This window comes from Muscardinus avellanarius (genome assembly GCF_963383645.1).
Source record: "Muscardinus avellanarius genome assembly, chromosome: 3".
NCBI lineage: Eukaryota > Metazoa > Chordata > Mammalia > Rodentia > Gliridae > Muscardinus > Muscardinus avellanarius.
This window is the reverse complement of record NC_137788.1, coordinates 114,836,908-114,860,354: the sequence shown is the minus strand read 5'-3', so window position 1 is coordinate 114,860,354 and position 23,447 is coordinate 114,836,908. Positions and strand designations below refer to the sequence as shown.

General features: G+C 47.7%; 2 protein-coding genes across 21 annotated transcripts in view; both read left to right on the top strand.

The window, feature by feature from the left end:
- The window catches only part of UBAP2L (ubiquitin associated protein 2 like), a gene marked incomplete at both ends in the record, with an annotated part of 47,175 nt that extends 30,571 nt beyond the window's left edge, over positions 1-16,604 (top strand). For 3 of the 18 annotated variants that reach the window (XM_080693031.1, XM_080693025.1, XM_080693029.1), the window contains 8 exons: positions 64-152; positions 2,706-2,759; positions 4,503-4,584; positions 6,150-6,367; positions 6,821-6,926; positions 12,108-12,175; positions 14,441-14,638; positions 15,905-16,000. In XM_080693031.1, the coding sequence (XP_080549157.1) occupies positions 64-152; positions 2,706-2,759; positions 4,503-4,584; positions 6,150-6,367; positions 6,821-6,926; positions 12,108-12,175; positions 14,441-14,638; positions 15,905-16,000 (911 nt within the window). Of the gene's footprint in view, positions 1-63; positions 153-2,705; positions 2,760-4,502; positions 4,585-6,149; positions 6,368-6,820; positions 6,927-8,304; positions 8,355-12,107; positions 12,176-14,440; positions 14,639-15,052; positions 15,104-15,904; positions 16,001-16,565 lie in introns of those variants that run through there. The other 15 variants (XM_080693024.1, XM_080693023.1, XM_080693022.1 and 12 more) reach the window with 8 other exon arrangements.
- A 1,315-nt stretch (positions 16,605-17,919) lies between these two features.
- Positions 17,920-22,936, top strand: HAX1 (HCLS1 associated protein X-1; the record flags this gene model as incomplete). 3 transcript variants are annotated; one of them, XM_080693111.1, is made up of 7 exons in its annotated part: positions 17,920-17,972; positions 18,632-18,750; positions 18,918-19,105; positions 21,272-21,323; positions 21,456-21,562; positions 22,618-22,708; positions 22,851-22,936. In XM_080693111.1, 7 exons carry the CDS (start codon positions 17,920-17,922, stop codon positions 22,934-22,936), a joined length of 696 nt encoding a protein of 231 aa, XP_080549237.1. The 3 variants fall into 3 exon arrangements, with proteins under 3 accessions (XP_080549237.1, XP_080549236.1, XP_080549238.1); XM_080693110.1 differs by having other exon boundaries at positions 18,491-18,750; XM_080693112.1 differs by lacking the exon at positions 18,918-19,105 and having other exon boundaries at positions 18,491-18,686.
- Between the last annotated feature and the right edge of the window lie 511 nt (positions 22,937-23,447).

Genomic DNA, 23,447 nt, shown 5'->3' with positions numbered 1-23,447 from the left:
GCATCCCTCGGGGACGGAGGGTGCAGGACTGTGCAGCAGCGTTCAGTGTTGTTTCTCTTTTAGGAAAAGCTCCTCCCAACCTCCCTCCTGGGGTCCCGCCGTTGTTGCCTAACCCGTATATCATGGCTCCAGGGCTGCTACATGCCTACCCGGTAAGTGGAACTGCAGGGTCTTCCCAGGAAGGGAGGCTGCCGTGGCTGGTCCTTTTATAGCTCTGGCTTTAAGTAAAAGATGATCATTAAAATACAGAATAAATGAGTGGTGCCACATATAAGCAAACAAGTGTTTAGACTTTGTAGTTTGTTTTAATCATTTCTGAAGAGTAAGGACTAAACTTAAACAAGGTCTTCTGTTGTTTATTTGATCTGTGTGAAATGCAGACTCTGAGATTCACCTGCAAAAGTCCAAAATACTCACCTGGAATTCCTTTCAGTTTCTTGGAGAGTTATATTTTGTAGCTGAATTCCTTTACCCTGGGGATGCTTCCTGGCTCTGACCTGTCAGAAGAGTTCCTTGACTCAGACTGGAGCTGAGAATAAACGGCTAAGAGTAGTAGCTTGTTGTACTGGCACATTGTCTCCCACCCTTACACCTTCAGTACCTAGTACATGAAGGGGAAGGGGAAGCTGTGGAGCACACCTGTAGACTCAGTGCCTGGGAGCCTGAGACGGGAGGGTTGCAGGCTTGAGACCAGTCTCAGCAATTTAGCCAGACCCAATAAGGGTTGGAGATATAGCTTAGAGGTTGAACACCCCAAGTTCAATCCCAAATACAAGAAAACAAGATGAAAGGCACTGGGCGTGGTGGGACACGCTTGTAATCCCAGCACTTGGAAGGCCGAGCCCAGAAGGATTGTATAGGTTCAAAGTCAGCCTCAGCTACTTAGTGAGGCTCTCAGTAACTTAGTGAGACCCTGTTTCCAAATAAAATATAAAAATAGGTCTGGGAGTATATCCCAGAGGTAGAAGGCCCCTGGGTTCCATCCCCAGTGCCACACACACACACCAAAAAAAGAAGAAGGACTTTATGAAAATTCAATTTAGAAAACCAGGTGTGGGCTGGGCGTGGTGGCGCACGCTTGTAATCCCCAGGCTTGGGAGGCTGAGACAGGAGGATCGCGCAGGTTCAAAGCCAGCCTCAGCTACTTAGTGAGGTTCTCAGCAACTTAGTGAGACCCTGTTTTCAAATAAAATATAAAAAACAGGTCTGGGAGTATAGCCCAGAGGTAGAAAGCCTCTGGGTTCCACCCCCAGTACCACCCAAAAAAAAAAAAAAAAAAAACAGGTGTGGTGGAGCACGCTTGTAATCCCAGTACTTGGGAGGCTGAGACAGGAGGATTGCAGGATCGTGGCTAGCCTTACTTAATGAGGCCCTCTGAAACTTAGTGAGACCCTGCTTCAAAATAAAGGATAGATGGGCGTGGTGGCACACACTTGTGATCCAGCATTTGGGAGGCTGAGATAGGAGGATCACAGTTCTCAGACAGCCTCAGCTACTTAGTGAGGCCCTCCTCAACTCAGTGAGACCCTGTTTCAAAATAAAAGAGTAAAAATTGGGGCTGAGGGTGTAGCTTGGAGGTAAAATGTCCCTGGGTTTCACCCCAATATCACACACAAAAATAAAAGATACCTGGTTTTGTCCTTACAAGTCTAGATAAGCATCATACAGATGAAATGCCCAAATAGCACTATGACAAGATTTTTGTTTTGTTTTTGATGCTTGAGATTGAAGCCCAGAGATATTATTGCTGAGGCTGGCCTCCAGCCTGTGATCCTCTCGTCTCCCAAGGGTTCGGGTTACAGGCATGCGCCACCATACCTGGCTCTATTACATTTTTTTTTAACACTACCCAGAGGAACTAGATAAAACAAGAATAAAATAAGAATCTTTGATGGAGGAGATCAATTTTAAGCCAGATTTTGCAGTCTATAAAAGAAGCTGATGGGCTAGAGAGTAAACGTGGCTCTTCATGTACACGTTTGTGTCCAGCCTGCTGATGCCCAGGGACCGACATCATTGGATCAGTGCATACAGTTCAAGGAACCTTTAAGACCTTTGATGAAATCATTTAGTCCCTGTACTTTGTGCTTTCCCCTTAAAGAAAACTGAAGGAAAGGGGTCAGATTCTTTCAGTGTGTGTGGTACTGGGGATTGAACCCAGCAGCATTCTATCTTTTTGAACTACACCCCAGCCTTAGGGGTGGGTGTGTGTGTGTGTGTGTGTGTGTGTGTGTGTGTGTGTGTGTGTGTATGTGTTTTTTACTGGGGATGGAACAGATGGCCTTTCTACCTCTGAACTACACTCCCAAACCTATTTTATACTTTATTTGGAAACAGGGACTCTCTAAGTTGCTGAGAACCTCACTAAGTAGCCGAGGCTGGCTTCAAACCTGTGCGATCCTCTGGTCTCTAACTCCCAAATACTGGGATGACAAGCGTGGGCCACCATGGCCGGCTCCAGCCTTGGTTTTTATTTTGAAATAGGATCTGAGTTGCTGAGGGCCTGGCTAAGTAGCTGAGGCTGGCTTTCAACCTGTGATCCTCCTGTCCCAGCCTCCCAATACTGGGATTACACCATGGACCCACCAGCTCAATGTGTTCTAAGAGTGAGGATGAGTGTCTATTGAACTGACGTGTGTTTTAGCTCCGTTTTTGCTGCTGTCGTGACCAGTTTTCATGAGTATCACTCCGTGTCTCTCTTCCAGCCACAAGTGTATGGTTATGATGACTTGCAGATGCTTCAGACAAGATTCCCATTGGTGAGTACGGGATAGAACTGTAGGAAAGAAGATGATCTTAAAACTAAGACGGGGGTTATCCAAAACGTGCAGCACATACCACCTACTCATTTCCTACCCCAGCCCCTCCATACATACACTTTGATTTAACATATAGGGACTTGGGAACCGGGTTTTAAAACAGCCTATAGCTCTTTTGGGAGGAGGGGGGGTAGGGATTCAACTCACGGGCTCACCATCCCCACCTGAAATGGGCACACTTTCTACCCATGTCAGTTTCCTATTATTGAATCTAATTTCAGCCGGGTATGGTGGCCCATGCTTGTAATCCCAGTACTGGCCGAGACAGGAGGATTGTAGGTTTGTGGCCAACCTCAGTTACTTAGTGAGGCCCAGTTTCAGAAGTAAAAAAGGTAGTGTTGGGGGTGTAGATCAGAGGTAGACTGCCCCTCGGTTTTGTCCCCAGTACTGCAAATAGTAGTAATAATAATGATAATAATTTAACAAATTAATTTTTCTATTTGTGATGCTAGAGATGAAACCCAGAGCTTCATGCATGCCCCAGCCTTCCCACTCCCTTTTTAGTGTGTGTGTGTGTGTGAGAGAGAGAGACAGACAGACAGTCAGTCAGTCAGTCAGTCAGTCAGTCACTGGGGATTGAACCCAAGGGCATTCTACCTCCAAGCTATACCCCCAACCCTGTTTTTTATTCTTTATTTTGAAACAGGGTCTCACTGAGTTGCAAAGGCCCTCACCAGTAGCTGAGGCTGGCTGCAAACCTGCTATTCTTCTATCTCAACCTCACAAATACTGGGATTACAAGCGTGCACCACAGCACCCTGCATTTTTGTTGTTGATGTTGTTTTAGCAGAGAGCTTCACTAAGTAGCTAAGGCTGGCCACAAACCTAGAATCCTCCTGTCTCAGCCTTCCAGGTACTGGGATTACAAGTGTTGGGCCACCTGGCCCAGCTTTCTTCCCTTTTTAAAAGATAGGATCTTACTGTGTTGCCTGGACTGGCTCTGAACTGCCCGGGCCTCTTGAGAACTGGGACTATTGGTATGCTCTGTGTCTAGCTGTTTTTTCTCTCTAGTACTGGCACTCAAGTATTCTACCATTCAGATTATGCCTTTGGCCCCAGGGATGTGTCATCTTTGAAATAAACACATTTTAAGCTGTCTGTAGCCTCAGTTAAGTAAGTACTCTGGAGTCCCAGAACGTTTTCTCTATGTCTCAAACACTTCATATTTTAAAAAAGAAGTCGGGCGTGGTGGCACAAGCTTGGAATCCCCGTGCTTAGGAGGCAGAGACAGGAGGATCACGCAGGTTCGAAGCCAGCCTTGCTGGCTTAAGAGACCCTGTTTCCAAATAAAAATATATTTTTAAAAAATGGGTCTGGGAGTGTAATTCGGAGGTAGAAGGGTTTCCAGGAACCTTAGTACCACCAAAAAAAACCCAACAAACTATCTGCTCAAAATAATAAGTTGGCATAGACTTACAGTTCTGACATGTAGACGGTTAAATTTTTATTAGTCCTAATGGCCCTGCTGTGTTCTCCAGCAGCATATCCGTAGACCTTGCCTGGCTGCTCGTGGCCAGGCAGGGGGGACAGCATATGCAAGAATAATATGGAGTTTGTGCCACCTTGAACCAGCTGAGCCGTGGCTGGGCACTGCAGGACTCCAACATTCTCCTGCTTCTCACTCTGGTTCCCATGCTGGGGTGAGGGGCATCGAATCTCTGCTCTTTTATCTCTCTCTTCTAGGATTACTACAGCATCCCATTCCCCACACCCACCACTCCACTGCCTGGGAGGGATGGTAGCCTGGCCAGCAACCCTTATTCTGGTAAGACTGGGATGGGGCTCAATAAAGGCTTGATGGAAGAACCCTACTTAGTAGCAAGAAGGGACCCAGTTCTCTCCCCTTCTCCATTTTTTCTCTCCTTTTTTGTTAGTTACTGGGATTTGAACACAGTGGTATTCTACCTCCAAGCCACACTCCCAGCCCTGGTTTTTAGTCTTTTAATTATTTATTTCTTATTTATTTATTGCATGTCTGGGGATGGAACCCAGGGGGCATTTGACCTCCGAGCTACAGCCCTGCCCTATTTTTTATTCTTTATTTTGAAACCGGGTCTCACTGTGTTGCAGAGGGCCTCACTAAGTAGCTGAGGCTGTCCGCAAACCGCGATCCTCCGGTCTCAGCCTCCCAAATGCTGGGATTACAAGCGTGAGCCACTCCGCCTGGCTGTCTTTTTATTTTTGAAATAGGATCTCGCAGAGTTTCAAAGGACCTCGCTAAGTACCTGAGGCCGTCCATGAACTGCCATCTTCCAGTCTCCACCTTCCGAATGCTGGGATTACAAGCGTGCTCCACCACGCCCGGCCCTTTTTATTTTTTTTTAAATAGGGTCTTGCTAAGTTGCTGAGGCTGGCCTCAAACCTGCCATCCTCTATCTCAGCCTCTCAAACACTGGGATTACAGGTGTGTGCCACCATGCCTGGTTTTGTTCTCACTTTAAATGAAATCTCTGGGTAGAAGTTTAGAATAGATGTGACTGATGGGTCAGAGTTGGTAGAGTCACAATCCTAGTAAAGATGGGCCTGTGTTTGCCTTTTCCTTTTCATCCCACATTTTATTGTTGCCCTTTGAATTCTAGATTTTTGGTTGGAAGTGATGGGTGTTGAACCCTGGACTTTGCACATGCTAATAAACACATTCTGTACCACTGAGCTACATATCCGGCCTCTCCAGATGATACTCTAACTTAATTTTCTCAGCTTTTTTTTTTTCCCTAGAAGCAGTGATTGAGTTGGTGTTCTCTTCTGTACCTAGTATGTAGTGATAATCTCTTTCCTAGGCCTTGGATTTTTTTTTTTTTTTCCCAGACCTATCATCATCCTTACTGACATCATTGTCCCTTACTTATCATCGTCCTTCGAATTTGACATTGGGTATCCCCGTGGAGGAGAAGCGGGGGTGTGGGGGTTAAAGAAACCCAGTAGGAGCTTTATTCTGCGAGCCTCTGTTAGAGTCTGTCTAGTTACCTAGCTTTGACTAATACTATGCTAAGTATGTGCTGAGCGATGCTAAGCGGAGCTGCAGAGAAACGTAGTTCAAGGAATTGGGCTTTAGATGTCTTTGGACAGAACTGCATACCTAGTACTGGAGAGGCTGGAATAGCATCAAAGCTGGGTTCAAAGCCAGCCCCAGCAACTTAGTGAGACCCTGTTTCTAAATAAAAATAATAAAATCTGTCTGGGGCAAAATGCCTCTAGGTTCTATCCCTGGGGAAAAAAGTGTTTTAACCCCTGGGTAAGAAAGCCTCCGAGAGTCATGTGAAACCAGAAGAGGTAATTATTTGTTGGTGCTGGAAAAGAAGCTGGTATATTTAGTCTTTTCTGTCACAGGTGACCTCACAAAATTTGGCCGAGGGGATGCCTCCTCCCCAGCTCCGGCCACAACCTTGGCCCAACCCCAACAGAACCAGACACAGACTCACCACACCACGCAGCAGACATTCCTGAACCCGGCGCTGCCTCCTGGCTACAGTTACACCAGCCTGCCATACTACACAGGGGTCCCGGGCCTCCCCAGTACCTTCCAGTATGGGCCTGCTGTGTTCCCTGTGAGTACCTCGCTTTGGGCCTTGTGGTGAAGGCGTCTACCCCAGGACCTGCTTCCAAGGCTAGGTGACTCTTCAGTAATGGATGGGAGGAACATTTTCCACCTTTGGCTTGTTTTTGGCCTGGGAAGGGGAGTGGGGCTAGAATTGATGGAATCAGCATATGGATTACCTGTTTTTAGAATTAGCCGCAGGGGGGATGTGATGCTATATGGCTTTGCTTCCCTCAGTCATTCCTTCCCTGCTACATGACTGCCCCCTTTTCTTCCTCTGAACTACCTCTTGACTTCACAGGCAGATCTTGCGAATACTGAGTTAAGTAGTAAGGACCCCATTTCTGTTTGCAAACATTTGTCAGCCTGCTTGGGACTAGGTACTGGTACCGGTGTGAGCAGGTCCAGTGTGGCACCTGGTGCACACTGCCCTTGCATTACTCGCTGGCTTTCTGCTCCTCAGGTGGCTCCTACCTCTTCCAAGCAGCATGGTGTGAATGTCAGTGTGAATGCATCGGCCACCCCTTTCCAACAGCCGAGTGGATATGGGTCTCACGGATACAACACTGGTAAGTTCCCCGTGGCTGTGGCTCAGTGGTCTCTGTGGGGTGTTACCTGGTGAGTTTCAGGGAGAAAGGCCTGATGCTTGAAAAAGTGGGGTTGGTAAGGCACTCTGCTCTCCACATACAATTATTAATGCTTGGCTAACTTGGGTGTCTGGAAGCAACACCAACAGAGGAGCTTTGCACTAGGAAATGTCATCCACTGCTTCTGGGGCATGCTTGGGGGCATGCATTGGCCATCATCATATGTTGTCTGATGGACAGGGGCCCCAGATTTTGCTGAGATGTCAGTGGAGACAAGGGTACTTGATAGTACAAAAGAGGATGTATTTCACTGAAGAGAAGGGTTAAATGCTTTCCTAGCTAGCTGAGCATGAAAGGTTGGCTTTAGTCTCTTTGTAAGTACTACTTTTCTTATATGATTCCCTTTTTATTCCCTTGCTTAGAAGACCTAAGCTATGGAGAGAAGAGTAGGCATGAATACTCAGAGAGTACGACTGGGGGGGTCTGGCCTTTATGTTCCTTCACTTACACGACTGGTGTTGTGGAAGTTCCTTTGCACATCCAATGGCAGGGAGGGAAGTGTAGAAACCTCTGCATCTGCACCACGCAGCATGCCCCTTGCTCCCACGCCTCACACCCATGCTGAGCAAATTTGGAGAGTGGACGTAGAGCAGACTGAATAAAACAGTTCCATCCACCTTTTAGTAACTTTAGGTGAATATGGGGAGGAGTTTGCTGCCCTTGCTAGGAGATGAGGTTGAGGGTTGTCCTTTAAAGCTCTCAGCTCAGCTCTAGTTTTATGGTGATGTGGTCAAGTAGCATCGGTGTGGGCTCCAGGTGGGGAAATTGCTCACTGTTCACAGTATCAGGAAACTGTCTAAGCTGATCACAGAAGGCAATAAAATTTGGGCTAGGAATTAATAGCCAGGGGGAGCTTAGTACTGTGAAACTTAAGATTTAGATTTCAAAGATCCTCGAGAAGCTCCATTGAGATTTAATGCATAAATGGCGTGCAGCCACTGCTTCTGCTGAGCAAAGTCTGCCCTAATCAGTAGGGGGAGGATTATAAGCTTTTTGACTCAGAGTGGCCCCATTCTAAGAACATTAGGTTTAAGCCTTAGCTGGTCTAGGTTTGAGGATTTTAAGAGGTAGATGGTTGGTAATATAAGAAATAGAAGAGTTGGCGTTTCTGATTTTGGAGTTCCTAGTTTTTGTTATTTTGTTTGTTTGTTTGTTTGTTTGACCTCCTTTAAGATTTTCAGAAACATGTTAAGACAGACCTTTGAGAACCCCCAGTTCCCAACCCCACAGAGGGCTCTTGTCATTCCTTTCCTCATCAACCTCTAAATTCATTTATTTTTATGTATTTGATTCCTTTTAGGAAGAAAATATCTACCCCCTTACAAGCATTTCTGGACGGCTGAGAGCTAATTTGGCCCAGGCTGGGGGCTGTGTTTTGTGTGTGTATATAAATTTGCACTGAAGTCTTGTTTCAGAAACCAGACCACTGAGGAGAGCCTGCTGAGCTGAGGCCATGGCCCGCGTGGCTTGGGGAATTGAGTTGGTGGATACCTTCTGAGCTTTTGAACTTGCCCCCACTGCCCTCTCCCCCATGTGTCTGACCCTGTCTTACCCATTTCGAGTTCAAGCGGTGCAGCACCTCCGAAACATCAATGCACACACCTGCTGTTGCTTTTGATTTCTGGAAGGCATGTAGTTTCAACTTGTAACAAAAATATTTGTAGTCTTCAATAAACTGTGGTATTTCTTTAGCTAACTCTGGCGTTCTTTCCGTGCATGTCTTTCTGGACACTAGGAGCCAATGTTGTGTTGTGGATGAAGGGTGGAGGGTGGCCTTCTCACTCAAACCCCAGCATGGCCTTTTCATTGTGGTAGTGAGGCGGGGGAGGAAAAGCAGCCTCAGTTTCCAGCCTGGCGATCGGTTGGTAAAGAAGCTACTGGTAGGAAATCCCAGCTTCCTGCGCGTATCTCTTCACTTTTCCATGTAGATCCGCCCCTTGCTTGTGACATGAGCAGAAGACAGGACAGAAACAGGGTGTCAGTCATGGCAAAGGGAAGAGGTGGTGTTTACAGCTGCTGTTGGGAAGTATTTTCCAAGGCTTAATTCCCACATTTGTTTCCAGAGGCTGACTAGCTGATTGAGATCATTAGTGATCAGCTAGCTGATGACTCAGGTTCTGTGGAAACTGGTAGACGGAACATGGTTCTTATTCCTGCGCTGGCTTCTCAGGGATTGTGGATTATCAGTCGTTTTGCACTTGTGGATGCAGCTCAGGGTATGGGGGAGAGGTTTGGTCAGACATCCTAACTAGAAATTCTAGTCCCTACTCAACTCCACTAACTAGCACACCATCAGCACTTTGTTTATAGAGCTAACGTGGACAGTAAGATCACCGCCCTTATTCATTTGAAACCAAAGTATTCAGCTTTCCTTGTATTTGTCCCCAGTCCCCCAGAGTAATTTTTCCTGTGGGGTGTGTCCCAGAGGCTGCCATGCTGAGAGAGAGCGATTCTTGTTTCTCCTCAGAATCCACCTTGGTTGCTGTGATCACCATTGTGTTTGACTGGAGGGAGGCAGGCCATGTTGGTGTTGGAAGCAGAGTGAAAGAATTGTAGACTGAGGATCTTGCTAATCAGTGAAGGGTTGTGAAACCAGTACCCATTATTTGCTAGGTTCTCCAGTGTGTGCCTTGAAGCTATTGTGGCTTCTGCTACCACACAGTATTCTCACTTTCTTTGCACTTCTAGTCCCTTCAACCCCATATCCAGGTATTTTGTTTTTTGTTTTTCTGGTGGTACTGAGTATTGAACCCAAGGGTATTCTGCCTTTAAGCTCCACCCCCAGCCCTTTTTTTGTGTGTTGGAACAGGATCTTATTAGGTTGCTGAGAGACATTAGTACGTTGCTGAGGTGGTCTTGAACCTGAGATCTTCCCATCTCAGCCTCCCAAGTACTGGGATTACAGACGTGCACCACCACACCCAGGTCCCATTTCCAGTTTAAAGCCTCTGAACTAAAAGTAGGTTCTTAGCTAGACCAGTCTCTGGAAAGAGAGAGACGAGAGAGGGGCATATTAGACATACTTTTCTCCCTACCACCCAGATTGAGGGTCCAGTTCATCATTTCTCTCATCCTGTGTAGGCAACCTAACCTGGATTTGCAGAGGGTGGCTGAGCAAGCTGTGTGAACTTTTGCAGTAAAGATACCTCATTGTCTCTCTGGGTGTGTCTTTAAAACGTTCTATTTATACCCTGTTTATTCCACTTTCAGTCTCAACCTTTCCACACAACCTCCTTATTAGATTTAGCATCTTCTGTAACTGAACTCCTGTTCCTAATGTTATACCTGCTTCCCAGTATGTCTCCAGGTGGGCACCTAGGGTTTGAAAAGGGAAGGGGGAAAAATAACCTCGTCTCCTTAAGAGGTTCCTGTACTGTTCCCTTCTTTTACTTCAGTGCCTTCGGAGTGTAGAGATGGGGAAGTGTTTTCTCTTGCTCGGTTTCTGTAGTTCTGTTCTTTTTCCTAGTTGGTGTTTGCTCCTCCCTGGAACTCTCTGGACTTATGATGTGGGAGGGTTTTCCAGGTTAAGATGCCACTTCTGTTGGGAAGATTCTAAAGTGACTGTCCAAGGTGGGCTTAACTTCTGGAGGCTGCCTTTGTCCTAGGCACTGGTTGGGAGGATTTGGGTTCTGGAGTTTGAAGGGGAACTGCTTTTGAATTGTGGGTAAATAGAGGATTCCTTTTTCTGTGATTTGATCCCTAAAAGAGCTAAAAAAAAAAAAAAAAAAAAAAAACTCTTCCACCAAAGTGCTCTTAACAGCAGAGTACAGGGTTCTGTACCTCTGAAGGGAAGGATCCACGGGCATAGACAAAAATACGTTTGCTTTTTTCTTGTTTCATTTGTCTTCATGGGAACTAATATCTCTCTTTAAAATCATGCTTTAAATTCCTAAATTACTTATTTCTCAAATCTTTGTTGAAAATTTTTCTAGCAAGGTACTAGATTATTTATCCCACAGCTTTTCCTCCCCCCTTGATCCATTGTCCCAGATCCTAGAAGGAAGAGTGTAGTATGTATATTTCAGTTTGAAGAGAACAAATTAAAATGAGGGATTATATTACTCTGGTTCCCATAAAGCTGTCGTGGTAGTACATAGTTTTTCAACAGAAAACAAGCAAGGTAGGGCGTGGGTTTCTAGCCTTTATTTAGTGGAGAAGCTAAAGCTGTAAACTGACATTTGGTTTTTATGTCCCACATAGCCTATAGGCAGGCAACAGCTTTCCTCTGCTCTCCCAGCCCCGCCCCACCACCGTGTTTAAATTGTGTAAATGGAGATTCACCTTTGTGTCAGCCCTTAAAAAATCATAAGGACTTCGCAAAACTCCAAGACGCCAGGCATAGTGGCACATGCTTGTATCCCAGCATTTGGGAGGCGGAGACTAGAGCACACCCCCCCCTTCTGTTTGCGGACAGCCTTGGCTACTTAGTGAGGCCCTTCGCAACTCTGAGATACTGTTTCAAAAACAAAAAAGACTAAAAAATAAGGCTGGGGGTATAACTCATAGGTAGAATGCCCCTGGGTTCCATCCCCAGTGCTGGGGGGGGGGGGGGACACAGACTCCAAGACTGGAGAAGTTGGAATAAGTAAGTCGAATCTCAGGGAAAAAAAGTGTTCTTGGGGACTAAATTGGACTGCGCCTCCAGTACTTATGCTGTAGAGGTATAAATTTTAAGCCCAAACGTGTCTCTTTAAGAACAGAAAGAGCAAGCCATTCCCTAAGTCTTCAGGAGCAGTACTGTGTAGGATTTGGATGGACTGACTAGAAATGGACACCATTTAAATAGTTTATCATACCCTGTTTGGCTTTGGCAGAGAAGTGTTTTGGAATCATATGCTAGTGAGGTTTGGTTATATTCCCTTGCTTCCCCCCAAAATACCCCATCTCAGTCTCTCATACATACACACCACACATACCTGGAAAAGGCAGAAGACACCTTGGGCAGCCTTTGTGGCTTAAACACATCTGAGGACTGACCCGAAGGTGAAAAACAGACCAAGATTCCCTTGCAGTGCGATAGCTAGAAAGGCTGCAGACAGCGCCTCATCCGGGAGCAGGGCTGGGGCTAGCGAAGTTAATCCTGTCTGTCTCCTCCTCCCCCAGGTGTATCAGTCACCTCCAGTAACACGGGCGTGCCAGATATCTCGGGTTCTGTGTACTCCAAAACCCAGGTAGGTGCCTGGTTCTGCACAGGAGCGGAAAAAGAGAGGAGGACGTAGAGGTAGAGTGGCAGGAGGACGGGCAGAAGCACCTGCGGTGCCAGCAACCCAGCCTTGCCTTCTCTTTCTTTCCTGTGGTGCTGGGGCTTGAACCTAGGGGCATTTTACCGCAGAGCTATACTCCAGCCCTTTTTTAAATTTTCTTTTGAAATAGGGTCTCACTAAATGCCAGGGGTCCCCTTAAATTGCTGAGACTGTCCTCTAACCTGTGGATCCTTCTTTCTCAGCTCCAAATACCAGGATTACAGGGGTGCACCACCATGCCTGCTCTATCCTTTTTTTTGTGTGTGTGTGGTACTGGTGATGGAACCCAGGGGGATTCTGCCTTTGAGCTACACCCCCTGCCCTATTTTTTACTCTATTTTTATTTTATTTTAATTTTTTGTGGTACTGAGGGTGGAACCCAGGGGCTTTTCTATCTCTGGGCAGTACTCCCAGACCTATTTTATACTTTATTTGGAAAAAGTTCTCAATAAGTTGCTGAGAGCCTCCCTTGGTAGCTGAGGCTGTCCTCAAACCTGTGGGATCCTCCTGTCTCAACCTCCCAAGCTCTGGGATTACAAGCGTGTGCCATCACACCCAGCTTTATTCTTTATTTTGAAAAAGGGTCTCACCAAGTTGCAGAGAGCTTCACTAAGTAGCTGAGGCTGTCCACGAACCATGATCCTTCGGTCTCAGCCTCCTAAATGCTGGGATTACAAGTGTGTGCCACCACGCCTGGCTCTGTCCTACCTTTTCTAAATAAATGGTCTCTAGACTGCAGTTTCTCTGTAAGTTTAAATTTAGCCCTTTGAGAAAAAAGAAATAGGAAGATGAGGTATGGTAAATTGCTGGGATGTGATGTAGTTTGCTATGTACCTATGTAGCTGCCCTTTGATGTGCCTACTTCCAACCTGTTTTATAAAATCTCAAGAGAACAAATATGGGAGTGAAGAGAAGACAGTTTATTCATTTCTTTGTAAATAATTATGTAACAGTGGGGGAATGGGAAAGGAGACAGCCTCGTATCTAAGGGAGGCAGATGTTATAAGAGCCACAAGTTGTTCTATTGCTTTTATCTACATCACCATAAAAAAATTTTGCTATAAAGAGTTTGGGGGAGGCAGGCATGGTGGCACATGCTTGTAATCCCAGCATTTGGGAGGCTAAGATGGGAGAATCACGGTTCGTGGACAGCCTCCGCTACTTAGGGAGGCCCTTTGCAACTCAATGAGACCCTGTTTTAAAATAAAGAATAAAAAGTAGGAGCTGGGCATGGTGGCGTACACTTGTAATCCCAGCATTTGGGAGGCTGAGACAGGAGGATCGTGGTTTGAGGACAGCCTCAGCTAATACTTAGGCCTTTTGCAACTCAGTGAGACCCTGTTTCAAAATAAAGAATAAAAAAATAGGACTGGGAGTATCGCTTGGAGGTAGAATGCCCCTGGGTTCCATCCCCAGTACTGGAGGAAAAAACATAGGGCTGGGGGTGTAGCTCAGAGGTAGAATGCTCCTGTGTTCCATTCCCAGTGCCACAAAAAGAAAAGAGAGAGGGAGAGAGAGCGCAGGTGCGTGTGTATGTTTGAAGGAAATGCTCTATGGACAAGATCTTGAATACTCAAGATACATCAATGTATATTCATTTATTTTGAAATATTCAAGGAGTTATGATTCCTACCACAACTTTAGGGGCTGGAATGCCAAGAATATTCAGCAAATTTCCCAGTGTCCATAAACAACAGATTTCACGAAGTGCTTTCAATTTCATCCTCCTGTTTGATCCTTACGATAGCTGGGTCCGTAGCGTCCCTTTCCTGTGTGTGAGGAAACTGAGGCTGAGAAATTAGTACATCTCCAGGATCATGAATTCAGCGTTAAGGGACAGAGCTAGGACGGAGACTTGAACACCTGACTTTTGGTGCAGTGTTCATTCTGATGCTGCTGCTTTCACGCACGAGTGTGTGTGTCAGCTACTGGGGATTGAGCCCAGAGTCATTTTACCTCTAACCCACAGCCCCACCCGATTTTTATTCTTTACTTTGAAACAAGGCCTTAGTAAGTAGTGGAGACTAGTCGCGAACCTGCGATCCTCCTGTCTCAGCCTCCCAAGTTCTGGGAGTTACAAGCGTGCGCCACCACGCCTGGCAACTTAGGCTGCTTTCTGAGGGTGGGGAACTTGGGCTCAGAGACTCCAGCATTCCTTTGCTGACCCCTTTCCCTCTCTCTCCTTCCGGATAGCAGTCCTTTGAGAAACAAGGTTTTCATTCCGGTACTCCTGCTGCCTCCTTCAACTTGCCTTCAGCCCTAGGAAGTGGAGGGCCCATTAATCCAGCCACAGCCGCTGCCTACCCACCTGCCCCCTTTATGCACATTCTGACCCCCCATCAGCAGCCGCACTCCCAGATCCTCCACCATCACCTGCAGCAGGATGGCCAGGTAATAGCCCTTCCCCTCTCTCCTTTCCTCCTTCCTGTCCCTTAAAACTGCCTCCCCTTTCCTTTTCTTACCCTTCCTCACCACCACCTTCACCCAGTCCTCCACAGCGCCAGCCAGGGGCACGCAGCACACACAGACACAGCGCACATGACACCAGCGTCCCTCAGAGGAAATGTCAGGGAGGGGCCAGGTTGAGACCTTTTCCCAGTTCCTTTGGCGCCTTCCTCCTCCACCTCCTCCTGTGTGTGGCACAGTGGCCCGCATCCCATCAGACCTGGGGCACACCTTCCCTCTTAACCTCTCCCAGCCTTCTCCCTTTCCTGACATTATAGCTTAGAGCTTTCCCTTCTAATGGTGGAGTTCTATTGTCAAAGTTTGTCCCTTTATTTTCCATATATCCTGGTTCTGCCTCAGCTACCATATTTGCAGATGATTCTCTGTTGCCAGCGCCAGCAGGAGGAGCAGGTAATGAAATGATATGCTTGAACCCACTCCTTTTAGTTCCCATTTCACCTCCACAGCCTCAGGGCACTTGAAGATAAAAAAGACAGCACAGTCACACCTCGGGATACACAGACACAAACACCCTGCCTCTGGCCTCCCTATCCTCTGCTTCTCCCTCCTAAACACCCTCTTTATCTTTCTACCCTTCCCCCACTCTGGAAAAACACTTGGTTATGAGAATGGGAAAGATTACTGGGGCAGCACCTGGCGCCTGAGGCCTCAGACTGCTTCTCTTGCCTTACCTGAAATGGGCTCACAGATGTGGTGTGGTGGTGGTGGGCAGGGTGGTGCAAGAGAGTGAGTGCTCCGTTGTAGATGGCTGGAGACCCGGAATGAGGGACTCCTGGCTCTCAAAGACCGAGGCATTCACAGGATCAGTGGAAGTGGAGTTACCTGTGATCACTCATCTCCAAGAGGCCTTAATTCTCAGAGACACCCCCCCCCCAGACTGCAGTGGGGTTAGCAAGAGAAGATAGAATTGAAAATAGGCAGAACTCCCCACCTTACTGTATCTAAGGGTATCTTGTCCTCTTCTCCCCTGCCACTCTATTTAATGGTCACAACTGCTTTCTTGCATGTAAGAGAAGGGCTGTCCTAGCTATGGAGCACATTTTCTATGGCTGAGAAGTAAACTTCATAGTAGGTTCTAAGTAAGAGGCATGGGAGATTAAGACAGTTTGCACCTCCACCTGAAGATGATACAGATATGTCCCACTAACTAGACACCTTTTTCCTTCCCATCACCTTCCCATTCCCCTGCAGACGGGCAGCGGGCAACGTAGCCAGACCAGCTCCATCCCGCAGAAGCCCCAGACCAACAAGTCTGCCTACAACAGCTACAGCTGGGGGGCCAACTGAGGCCCTGACCCTCTTCTCCCGGTCCCATCTTCTGAGAGGGCTTCTCAGCCTGGAAACTGTGGAAACAGCATCACAGAGAGAAAGGAATGTGGGGGGTTCCGCTGCCCCACCCCAGCGGCCCACCCCATGCCTCGGCTTCATGTCTGTCCCATTCCCATACCATCCCCACCCTGTTGTATGTATTATAGGATTTGTATTTTCTCCTTTTTTTCTTCCTTTCCTCTTCCTCCTCCCCCTTGCATTCAAGATTATGAAACCTTGCTGTGGGCCCTTCCCTCCTTTCACTTCTTCTTGTTCACCCTGGTGGTGTATGGGTGAGGTGGGGAGGAGGAGGGACTCCCAAATATATATCAGCCCAACAGCCCTAAGTCTCCTCCTTTATTATTAGGAAAACAAAACAACAAAAAATGGCGTCATGAATATGAACAGCATTGTCAAATGAATTAGTTGAAGTGGGTTTTTTTTTTTTTTGTACTGTGTCCTCAAATTTAATGGATTAATGTGTCTTGTATATATAAAAAGAAAACCTCTACCTTCAGCCTCTGCCCATTCTTGCTCCGTCTAGGATATCCTCAGTCTCGCCGATGACCAGCTTGGTGAATAAGTATTACCGTACCAACTGGGCCTCCTCTCGCAGGCCTCGAAGGCAGTGGAATAAAACGAAATTTTGCCCTTTAAGAACTACTCTGACCTTAATGTACTAGTATTTTGCCTCGAGGGGATGCCCTTCCCTTCACCCCTCAGAATCTCGCAATCTGTGACTTCTGGAAAGAACCACTACAAGTCTTCATTTTCTCCAGAATCGGCCACATCTCCTGCAGGTTTCAGGCAGTGGGGAAGGGAGAGGGTAGCCTGTGTGGAGGAGGGAGGGTTATGGAGACTATGTGAAAGAGAGGAGTAACTTTACGGAGTTTGAAGTGTAACTTATGGGTCCAGTCAAATGAGTGCAAGGACAACCTTCACTGTTTGTGCAAGCAATTTCTCCACTAGAACTAGATTCCAGCTCTTGCTCCAGTGCTGTCTGTGGGCTAGCTGTACCCAATCCCTTGAAAGCTGTGTGGAGCAGGAGTGCAGGGAGGGAGCGGCCTGGGCAGTCAACCACATGAAAAGAGAGTTTTCTTGTTGCTTTAAGAGACCAGGTCTGTTATCCAGGTTGGCCTCAAACTCCTGGGTTCAAGCTGCAATGCCTCAACCTCGTAGGGATTAAAGACGCAGGCCACAGCCACGCTAAAAAGTCATTGAACCCAGGGGTGTTCTGTTCTACCTTTGAGCTACATCCCCAGCCTTTTTTATTATTTTGAAACAGGGCCTCACTAAATTATTACTCTGTACCGGAACCTCTTGTCTCCAGCTCCCAAGACTGGGGTTACAGACATGCCCCACCACGCCTGGCTTTAAAAAGAGAAATAGCTCCAAATTGTTTCTTCCCTGGCTGCTCCTCTAGCTTCCCTTCCCTGTCTTGTAAATCCCTATTGCCGGATGCAGCTCCTGTTTGGGAGATTAATAAGACTCCTTTGTGATTATGACCAACTGCAGTAGTAGAAGGGACCAAGTACTTGAAGGGATTCGGTAGAACACTTGTCCGCCCCTCCGAGACGCCTCTCTTTTCAGCTTAGAGACGCACGCGACCTCGTGGGAGGCTGGGCGTGGGCTCTCGGGTGCCGAGGGCCTCCCTGCTTTGGGGGGCCGGCCGCGGGCTGCAGGGAGACTGCTCGGGGCGGGAGGCGAGCCCCGCCCGCCGGAAGCGGAAGGCGGCCGAGGCGGAAGCGGGTCGTCGCTTCGCGACGGCGCGCGGCGTCGCAGACTTGCTTTCCGGCAGCGCGGTGACGTCTCGCTCGACCTCCGACGGCGTCGCGGAGGCTTCCCACGGTGCGAATGGGCCGCGCGAGGGCTTTGAAGGTTCGAGTCCCACCACGGGAATGAGTTTCTTTGACCTCTTCCGGGGATTTTTCGGCTTTTCGGGAGCCCGGAGGTGAGAGTGTCCCGGGCTGGACGGGGAGGAAGGGTCTGCGCGGGAAGCTTGACCCCTTCGCCCTGTTTTTGCAAAAACTTCCCCTCCTTCGACTAATGCGGAGAGGACAGAAGTCGCAACCTTGAGCGCTCACCCCAGGGCAGTAACCACGGCGGTGCTTAAGAGCTGAAAGAGCGGCCTCGGCCTGGGGTGATGCAACAGGGACCCGGGCGGGGGAACAATGGGGCATGGGAAGGGGACAGTGAGCAAGCGGGCCGGACCCTGGGGCAGACATGAGGGGCTGGGGGCCCTGAGGAGAGATCGGGAGGCGGCGTTGGGGAGGATGCGAGGTGAGGACTGATAAAGATGAGACAGAACCTGGAGAGCCGGGAAGAGCTGTCAGCTGCTGGCTTTGGCTTTGGCAGCCGGGCTTCCCAGCTGCCCAGACCCCTGCCCAGACCCCCCTTTGCCACGCATGACTTGACTGTATGGCGTAAGTAGTGCTGAAGACTTGGTGGCTAATCTGCCTCCACCCTCAGTCACAGAGATCCCTTTTTTGGAGGGATGACTCGAGATGAAGACGAGGATGATGAGGACGAGGAGGAAGGAGCCAGGTGGGGCCGTGGGAGCCCGAGGTTTGATGGTTCTCAGCCTCCGGAGGAATTTGGCTTCAGCTTCAGCTTCAGCCCGGGAGGAGGGATGCGCTTCCAGGATAACTTCGGCTTTGATGACCTAGTACGAGATTTCAATAGTATCTTCAGCGAGATGGGGGCCTGGACCTTGCCTTCCCGCCCTCCTGGTGTGTGGATTTCCCTGAGGGTTTCTAGTGAATTGGTGGGTGAAATAAGGAACCGCCAGGGAGTAGTTAGGGGATGGAAAATGTAGGAGACTGATGGCTTCAGAGGGAGAGAGTTAAAGGACCCAAGGCCTTTCCCACCCCAGTGTCTACCTGCCACTTTTCTTCAGAACTTCCAGGTCTTGAGTCAGAGACACCTGCTGAGAGACCTCGAGAGGGATGGACGCTTCGTGACTCAATGCTTAAGTACCCTGATAGTCACCATCCCAGGATCTTTGGGGGCGTCTCGGAGAGTGATGTGAGAACAGAACCACCCAAAGCAGCCCCAGACTGGGGGGCCCGGAGACCTTTCCATCGGGTGAGTCTGAAGTGAGGCAGACCACTAATAAAGAACAAGAATTACAATTCCTTGTTGGAATTTGATGGATGTGGGTTAGAATTATAGGCCTTCCACTTCGTGTAGTGTGTGTGTGTGTGTGTGTGTGTGTGTGTGTGTGTGTGTGTGTGGTGTTTGGGATCAAACCCAGGGTCTAAAGTGTGCTAGGCAAGTGTTCTACCACTGAGCTATATCTCAGGCCCCTGATCTCCCCCTTCCCCCCGCCCTCTCTGTACTAGGAATTGAACCCAGGGGCATTCTACCTCAAGCTACACCCCCAGCCCTATTTTTTTTAAACATGGTCTCCCTAGGTTGATGAGAGTCTTATTTGCTGAGGCTGTCCTTGAACCTGGAATTCCCATCTCAGCCTCCCAAGTGCTAGGATTAGAGTGTGCCACCACACCTGGCTCAGCTCCTATTTTCCAAAGGGAGTCTTTTTTGTTGTTGTTTTGAACTGGGGATGGAACCCAGGGCAGTGTACTTACCAGACAAGGGCTTTGTCACTAAACTACATCCCACCTATCAGCTCCTGTTTTCTATTTTATTTAATATTTTATTATTTTATTTTTATTATTCTATTTTATTTATTTATGTATATATTAGTTATTTATTTTTGTAGTACTGCAGGTGGAACTCAGGGGCTTTTCTACCTCCGGGCTATACTCCCAGGCCTATTTTATACTTTATTTGGAAATAGGGTCTCACTAAGTTGCTGAGAGCCTCACTAAGTAGCTGAGGCTGGCTTCGAACCTGAGCGATCCTCCTGTCTCAGCCTCCCAAGCACGGGGATTACAAGAGTGTACCACTACACCCGGCTCCTGTTTTTTATATCAAGCTTTTTGTAAGATTTTGTTTGGGGTAAGGGAAGAGGAGTTTTACTCTTTGGTTTTTTTTTTTTGTTTGTTTGTTTTTGTTTTTGTTTTTTGTGGGTCTGGGGATGGAACCCAGGGGCATTTGACCTCCAAGCTACACCCCCTGCCCTATTTTTTATTCTTTATTTTGAAACCGGGTCTCACTGAGTTGCAGAGGGCCTCACTTAGTAGCTGAGGCTGTCCGCGAACCGCAATCCTCCAGGTCTCAGCCTCCCGAATGCTGGGATTATAAGCATGCGCCACCACACCCGGCTTTACTCTTTGTTAAAAATGAGAGGGAAAAAAAAAAAAAAAAAAGGCCAGGCATCGTGGCACACGCTTGTAATCCCTGCGCTGGGGGGGGGGGGGGGCGGAGACAGGAGGATTGCACAGGTTCGAAGCCAGCCTTGCTGGCTTAAGAGACCCTGTTTCCAAATTTAAAAACTATATAAAAATAGGTCTGGGAGTGTAGCCTGGAGGTAGAAGGGAACCCCAGTACAACCCAAAAAAAAAGGAAAAAAAAAATGTTATGCTAGGCATCATGGCCCATGCCTGTAATCCCAGTACTTGGGAGGCTGAGACAGGAGGATCACAGGTTCATAGCCAGCCTCGGCTACTTAGGTCCTCCACAACTTAGTGAGACCCTTTTTCCAAATAAAGAAATAAAAATAGGGCTGAGTTATACTTGGAGGTAGAATGTTCTTGGGTTCAATCCCCAATACTGGGGGGGGGGGGGGGGAAAGAAAGAAAGAAAGGAAGGAAGGAAGCAAGCAAGCAAGCTGGTAGTGTGCCGAGCGTGGTGGTTTATTCTTCTAACCCCAGCATTTGGGAGGCTGAGACTGGAGGATCACGGTTTGCAGACAGCCTTAGCTATTTAGTGAGGCCCTCCCTGTTTCAAAATCAAGAATAAGAAATAGGGTAGGGGGTGTAACTCAGAGGTCAAATGCCCCTGGGTCCCATCCCCAGACTCACCAAAAAAATAAAAATAAAGGCTGGTGGTATAGCTTGGAGGTAGAAAGCCCCTGGTTCAATCCCAAGTATCAAACAACAAAATAACAAGATGATTCCTGGATAAGGCAGGATTGTTGGAGGAGTACAGGAAAGTATTATCATCTTAGGAAGGCTTTTTTGTAGAAGAGTGCATAAAACAGCCAGGAAGAAGTGGGTAGATAGATCCTAAATGGAATTGTTTGTTGTGGGGTAAAGAGGTTTTGGAGCTTGGGAGTGGTTTGGGGGTTGTAGCCATTTAAGTTTCAGATTGGAAGGTATCTTTTTACTACTGTGGCTTCTTCTGCAGTTCGATGACCTGTGGCCAGTGCCTCCCCATCCCAGAGCCCGAGAGGACAATGGTGAGTCTGGAGGGAGAGGCATGTACCGTCCCTTTGTTGTTCTGTTTTTGTGTGATTCTGAGAAGTTTTACCTGGTCCACTTGTGCCATTTTCCTTGAGCACTCCTGGACCTTCAACTTTCTGCCTTTCTAGATCTTGATTCCCAAGTTTCCCAGGAGGGTCTCGGTCCAGTTCTACAGCCGCAGCCCAAGTCCTATTTCAAGAGCATCTCTGTGACCAAGATTACTAAGCCAGATGGGGTGAGTTGGCGGAAAGGGGTAAAGGAAAGTGTAGGCATGATGTACCCTGGGAAGTGGGATCATTATAAAGAAACTACTGAGCAGGTGCAGTGGTGCCACACCTGGAATCCCAGGGCTTGAGAGGCTGAGAGGGAGGATTGCAAGTTCAAGGCCAACCTCAGCAACTTACTAAGACTGTTTCAAAATTAGTAAAACAGGAAAGAAAAAAAAAGCTGGGCATAGGGGCACCTACTTGTAATCTCAGTACTTGGGAGGCTTAAGACAGGAGGATCACAAGTTTGAAGCCAGCCACAGCAACTTAGTGAGGCACTTAGCAACTTATCAAGACCCTAGTTTCAAGTTAAACGTAAGAAATTGGTCTAGAGCCAGGCGTGGTGGCACATACTTGTAATCCCAGCATTCAGGAGGCTGACACCAGAGGGTCGCGGTTTGCGGACAGCCTCAGCTACTTAGTGGGGCCCTCTACACCATAGTGAGACCCTTTTTCAAAAATGAAGAATAAAAATAAAGCCGGGTGTGGTGGCACATACTTGTAATCCTCGCATTCGGGAGGCTGAGACCTGGAGGATTGTGGTTTGTGGACAGCCTCAGCTACTTAGTGAGGCCCTCTGCAACTCAGTGAGACCTGGTTTCAAAATAAAGAATAAATAATAGGGCAGGGGTTGTATCTCGGAGGTCAAATGCTCCTGGGTTCCATCCTCAGACCGACAAAAAAAGGAATAAAAATAGGGCAGGGGGTGTAACTCGGAGGTTGAAAGCCTCTGGGTTTCATCACCAGACCTGCAAAGAAAAAAAAAAAAAAAAGAAAGAGAGAGAGGGTAAGAAAAAAACAAAGAAAGAGGTCTTGGGGTGTAGCCTGAAAGTAGAAGGCCCCTGAGTTTCAGCCCCAGTACCATAAAAAAAATAAAAATAGGGCTGGGGTGTAGCTCAGAAATAGAATGCCCCTGAGTTCAATCCCTAGTACTGCACACACATACCCAAAGAAGTAAATAAGAAAGAAACCACTGGACTCACCTTTAGTGATGTCAGGAGTGTGCTGGGGGTTCTCCCCATAGGTGGTGGAGGAGCGGCGGACTGTGGTGGACAGCGAGGGCCGGAGGGAGACCACAGTCACCCGTCAGGAAGCAGACGGCAGTCCTAGAATTGGTAAGTTAAGAGGAACTTAAAGGAACTCCTCTTGTAACTCCCTGGGGAAAGGAAGCTCTCTGTCTTGTTCTCTTTGATATTATTTCTCTCCTTTCCTCTGCCCAGTTGTTTTTCAGTTTGTGTGTGTGACTTTCTTCCTCAGATCCAGAGTTGCCAAGCTCTCCTGCCCTGGATGATGCCTTCTCCGTCCTGGATCTATTTTTAGGGCGTTGGTTCCGGTCCCGGTAGCCTTGGTAACAACATTCAGGTCCTTTCTGCTTACCACCCATTGCCACCATCACTAAGCTTGGCTGCTTTTCCCACCACCTCAGGGACTTGGGAATGTATGTCAATCCATCACCCACCCAGCCTGACCAATAAAACCTTTATTTATGCTAAAGGTCTTGGTCTTGGTTTTGTCAAAGCTATTTCACTTTCAGAACCATCAACGGTTTTCCAAACTGTCTTCCATTACAATTTTCATCCTTATTTTAAATTTTTTACTGGGCATGATGGTACACACCTGTAACCCCAGTACTTGGGAGGCTGAGACAGGAGGAGGAGGAGGATCATAAGTTAAGTTCAAAGCTAGCCTCAGCAATTTAGTGAGGCCCTTTGCAACTTAGTGAGACCCTGTTTTTGTTTCTTTGTTTGTTTGTTTGTTTTATTTTGTTTTGTTTTGGTGGTACTGGGGATGGAACCCTTCTACCTTCTGGCTACACTCCCAGACCTATTTTATATTTTATTTGGAAACAGGGTC